Raw genomic sequence first — 5,000 nt, forward strand, 5'->3', positions numbered from 1 at the left:
CTCTGACCCGCACAAAGACCCGGCCGGGCGGGCTGACCTCACCCCGATCCCCAGCTCCTCTGAAATGGATCTTGGCGTCCCCGCCGTGAACTTCAGTGCACCCTCAAACCCCAAACACATCCTGGCGTCCTCACTGTGAACCCCAGCGCCCCACGCACGGACCGCGGTGTAGCAGACCGGGCCCGCGTTAGCCCTGCTAGCATGCTAGCCCAGAGCAGCAGCTCGCTCCGATGGCTGGGGTTCTAACTGGGTCACGCTGTGCAGGAGGGCACTGCTGCCTCACTGACTGTGTACGCTGCCTTTTTGGGAATTCTTGGCAGGTGTGTAAAGTCAGACTCATTTCGGGGGAGGGTTTACGATGAAAGCAAGCTCCACTAAGCTCTGTAATAACCCGATAAAGCTTAGCATCACAACTGGCATTTCAACCTGGAGGGTTGGTAGAAGCAGCAACAATAATAGTAGCGGTAGCAGCAGCAGTAGTAGTAGCAGCAGTATTAGAAGTATGAAACTGAGCCAAATCTAAATACAAACAACAACACAATACAGGCAACACAACATCTGAAACATTAGATCAGAGTGGTGATTTGCTAATTAAAGAGGATATGACCTCAGGGATGAATGGCTGCCTGTGCCTGTATTGTTCTTGCCAAGCGGGACATGGGGGTTATTATGCGCCTGTTGTCTGAAGCGCATCATTAACATTGATTCAGACAGTATGAATCAAATGTGGGGTAAATAACAATGTGCTTCATTTCAGGAGGAGCTGCTGAACCAGAAGCTGATTAATGCGAGTTCTGGTGAGTACCCCCACTTACACACAGCATTCCTGTGTGAGGTCCCCACAACACCATACTCTTACACACAGCATTCCTGTGTGAGGTCCCCACAACACCATACTCTTACACACAGCATTCCTGTGTGAGGTCCCCACAACACCATACTCTTACACACAGCATTCCTGTGTGAGGTCCCCACAATGCACCCACAACACCATACTCTTACACACAGCATTCCTGTGTGAGGTCCCCACAATGCACCCACAACACCACGCTCTTACACACAGACTTGTGTAACGTCCCCACAACACCACGCTCGTACACACAGACTTGTGTAACGTCCCCACAACACCACGCTCTTACACACAGACTTGTGTAACGTCCCCACAACACCACGCTCGTACACACAGACTTGTCTGTTTGTTTCAGATCCCTCCCTGAAGTCTCTCCACCTGCCGTACGGAGCACCGCGGGTTCTGCTGAAGAACGCGCGGTTCTGCGTTCTGCGTCACCGTGACTACCTGAACGGATACAGCGCCGACCTGCGGCAGCCCCTGTGGGTGGCCTACTCCCTGGACCGCGCCCTGGTGAGGCCGGCACGGACCCCGTGCTGCAGGGTCACAGACTGAGCGTGTGGGGAGGAGGGAGCTGGCCTGTCTGGGCTCAGAGAGGCAGTGAGAGAGGCAGCGAGTGGAGACAGGCTGGTCCCTGCGCTCGCTGGGCGGGGATAATAGTTTATATTTTCTGTTTTATCCAAAGTGACTTAGGGTTGATTAGATTAATTGGGGTTAAGGGCCTTGCTCAAGAGCTCAGCTCAGATCTTATTGTAGCTACACCAGGGCTTGAACCAGCAACCTTCCAGGTCCCAGTCATGTACCTTCGCCACTAGGCTACAGGCTGCGCCTGATGATAAGTCTCCTGGCAACACACTCCAAACATGCTCCATACATGCTGCAAACACACACAGACACACACGCACACACACACACACACACACACACACACACACAATCCTAACATTTGTCCAGTCATTTTGAGGCCCCAGTGAACTGGCTCTTTCTGTTGACCTGATTAGATAATTACACACAGGACGGAAACCAGAAATAAAACACGGATTTCCTGGTGAGATCAAGGAATAAAACGCAGGGTTTTCCCCGAGAGTTCCCCAGAGAGCTGCAGCACTCTGCCATTGCAGGAGGAAGAGGAGGAGGAAGAGGAGGAGGAAGAGCCCTTTCAGTGGACCGCAGGCTCTGAATATGTCCCATGATTCCTCAGGGTGACGCTGCGCCCCAGTGGCCGGACAGTGGCAACTGTGTCCGCGCGGACGTGCGTATCCCGGCAACGGCCAATCAGACCTGCCATGAGGCCTCCAGGACCATGGGCTTCCTGCACCCGCCCAGTAAGAGCTCTCCTGTAGTACTGTGGGACCTGTATGGCTCTCCTGCACCCGCCCAGTAAGAGCTCTCCTGTAGTACTGTGGGACCTGTATGGCTCTCCTGCACCCGCCCAGTAAGAGCTCTCCTGTAGTACTGTGGGGCCTGTATGGCTCTCCTGCACCCGCCCAGTAAGAGCTCTCCTGTAGTACTGTGGGACCTGTATGGCTCTCCTGCACCCGCCCAGTAAGAGCTCAGCTGATTGAAACAGCGCCTGGCTCTCCTGTAGTACTGTGTATGTAAAATAGCCACCGTCTCTGTCCTGCAGTAGTGTGTGTGGCCTGTAGGATGTTAAATAGTCACTGGCTCTCCTCCACTCTTTTTTCTGATCTTTCCTCCCACAGATTTGGGAGCGCAGTCTGACTCTTTACTCACAAGCAACATGGTGCCAATGTACCCTTCTTTTATAGGTGAGTGTGTGTGTGTTTGTGTGTGAGTGTGCGTGTGTTTGTGTGTGAGTGTGTGAGTGTGTGTGTGAGTGTGTGTAAGTGTGCGTGTGTGTGTGTGTGTGTGTGAGTGTGCATGTGTTTGTGTGTGAGTGTGTGTGAGTGTGCGTGTGTTTGTGTGTGAGTGTGTGAGTGTGCGTGTGTTTGTGTGTGAGTGTGTGAGTGTGCGTGTGTTTGTGTGTGAGTGTGTAAGTGTGTGTGTGTGTGTGTGTGTGTGTGTGTGTGTGTGTGTGTGTGTGTGTGTGTGTGTGCGTGTGTTTGTGTTTGTGTGTGAGTGTCCCTGCTCTGTTTTGGGAATGCTCCAGTTTGCAGCTCTTTGTTGAACTGGATCTAAAAGCTATATGTAAACACTCACACACACACACACAGCTCAGTGCATCTGCTCTGACTTTCTCCTCGTTCCAGACTGAGTTCACGTCACTCCTCCGTACTTTAAACACAGGCATGCCATTTTTAAAATCGCTTTATAATACAAGAGAAGAACAAGTGGGTCTGTTCCCCAAGTACAGATCAACAAGGACCAACGACTGAGGGACACACTGTATGCCCTGTCATTCAGTGGAGATAACGGTCGCACAAAGGTACAGCTAATACCTCTCCCCATCTGGATCTCTCCATTTCCCTCGGGGATACCACACTCACGCCGTCACCCAGTGCAAGGAACCTCGGCGTGGTGATGGACAGCAGACTGTCCCTTTCCGAGAACATTGCGGCGGTGACCCGGTCTTGCAGGTTCTTCCTATACAACATACGGAGAATCCGCCCCTTTCTCACCCCCTACTCGACCCAGCTCCTGGTCCAAGCGATGGTTCTGTCCCGCCTGGACTACTGCAATTCCCTCTTGGCTGGCCTCCCAGCGTCTGCCATCAGACCCCTCCAACTCATCCAGAATGCAGCAGCTCGTCTGGTCTTCAACCTTCCCAAATACTCACACGTCACCCCCCTGCTTACTTCCCTCCACTGGCTGCCTGTCATGGCTCGCATCAAATTCAAAACATTGGTGCTAGCCTTCCAAGCAGTTAAAGGGTCTTCCCCAGCTTATCTGCAAAAAATCATCAGACCCTACACCCCTGCCAGACCTCTTCGTTCAGCCTCCACAGGCCGCTTGGCACCTCCCCCTCTCAGAACCTCCACCTCACGCTCACGACTACTGTCTGTTCTGGCTCCACGGTGGTGGAACGAACTCCCCGTTGAGGTCAGAACTATAGAATCCCTCCCCACCTTCAAGCGCAAGCTGAAGACACACCTCTTCAAACAGCACCTCTCCCCATCCCTCCCTACCTCCCTGTGAACCTTAATTGTTGTCTCTGTGACTTGTGTATCAGTATTTTAGTTGGCTAGGTAAGCAGTGTTTGGATAGTTAACTTTGGTGACTTTTGCTCTGTTTGTTTGTTTGTTCAAAAAAAAAAAAAAAAAAAAAAAAAAATGGCCCTTGTCCTTATCTTTGTTGTACAGGTAGCAGTTGAAATTGTACTTACCTCTAGGGTCTTTCAGCGAACTTATCCCTGGTTATGGGTATGCACTTTGTTGTACGTCGCTCTGGATAAGAGCGTCTGCCAAATGCCAATAATGTAATGTAAATGTAATGTAATGTAATGCATATCAGAGAAGATATTACTGGATTAGTGGGTAGAGAAGAGTGTAGATCGGGCCACAACGCTTCCAGGAGGGTTAACTGGACTTGGCTTCCATGTTTTCCAACAACTAAGGTCAACGTCTCCCCCTAGTGGACACATTGCAGGCTGAACTCTTTTAGTAGCAAGATCATTGACTTATTTGGCCAGATTCTCGGTTTGATTTATTTTTGGACACTCTGGATGTTGAGATGAAGGTCATTGTTATTCACAAGCTTTGTAAAATATCAAACCTAAACTCCAGAGCAGATTCCATGTCTCATGATAATTTATAAAAATTCAATCATGACCCTGAACATCTCCATGGAAGTGGTGATCACTTATTTTTTATTTATTATGAAGCGACTCTCCTGTTACAGATGTTTGGGTCACATCTCTCTCTCTACAGATGTTTGGGTCACATCTCTCTCTCTCTCTACAGATGTTTGGGTCACATCTCTCTCTCTCTCTCTACAGATGTTTGGGTCACATCTCTCTCTCTCTACAGATGTTTGGGTCACATCTCTCTCTCTACAGATGTTTGGGTCACATCTCTCTCTCTACAGATGTTTGGGTCACATATCTCTCTCTCTACAGATGTTTGGGTCACATCTCTCTCTCTCTACAGATGTTTGGGTCACATCTCTCTCTACAGATGTTTGGGTCACATCTCTCTCTCTCTCTACAGATGTTTGGGTCACATCTCTCTCTCTACAGATGTTTGGGTCACAT

General features: G+C 50.2%; 1 protein-coding gene across 2 annotated transcripts in view; it reads left to right on the plus strand.

Moving 5' to 3' along the window:
- enpp1 (ectonucleotide pyrophosphatase/phosphodiesterase 1) overlaps positions 1-5,000 on the plus strand; it is a 30,798-nt gene that overhangs the window by 23,412 nt on the left and 2,386 nt on the right. The window contains exons 19-22 of one of the 2 annotated variants that reach the window (XM_061242418.1): positions 758-797; positions 1,206-1,363; positions 2,052-2,175; positions 2,554-2,619. In XM_061242418.1, the coding sequence (XP_061098402.1) occupies positions 758-797; positions 1,206-1,363; positions 2,052-2,175; positions 2,554-2,619 (388 nt within the window). Of the gene's footprint in view, positions 1-757; positions 798-1,205; positions 1,364-1,971; positions 2,176-2,553; positions 2,620-5,000 lie in introns of those variants that run through there. The other variant, XM_061242419.1, reaches the window with a different exon arrangement.

Source organism: Conger conger, chromosome 5 (assembly GCF_963514075.1).
Source record: "Conger conger chromosome 5, fConCon1.1, whole genome shotgun sequence".
NCBI classification, from domain to species: Eukaryota; Metazoa; Chordata; class Actinopteri; order Anguilliformes; family Congridae; genus Conger; species Conger conger.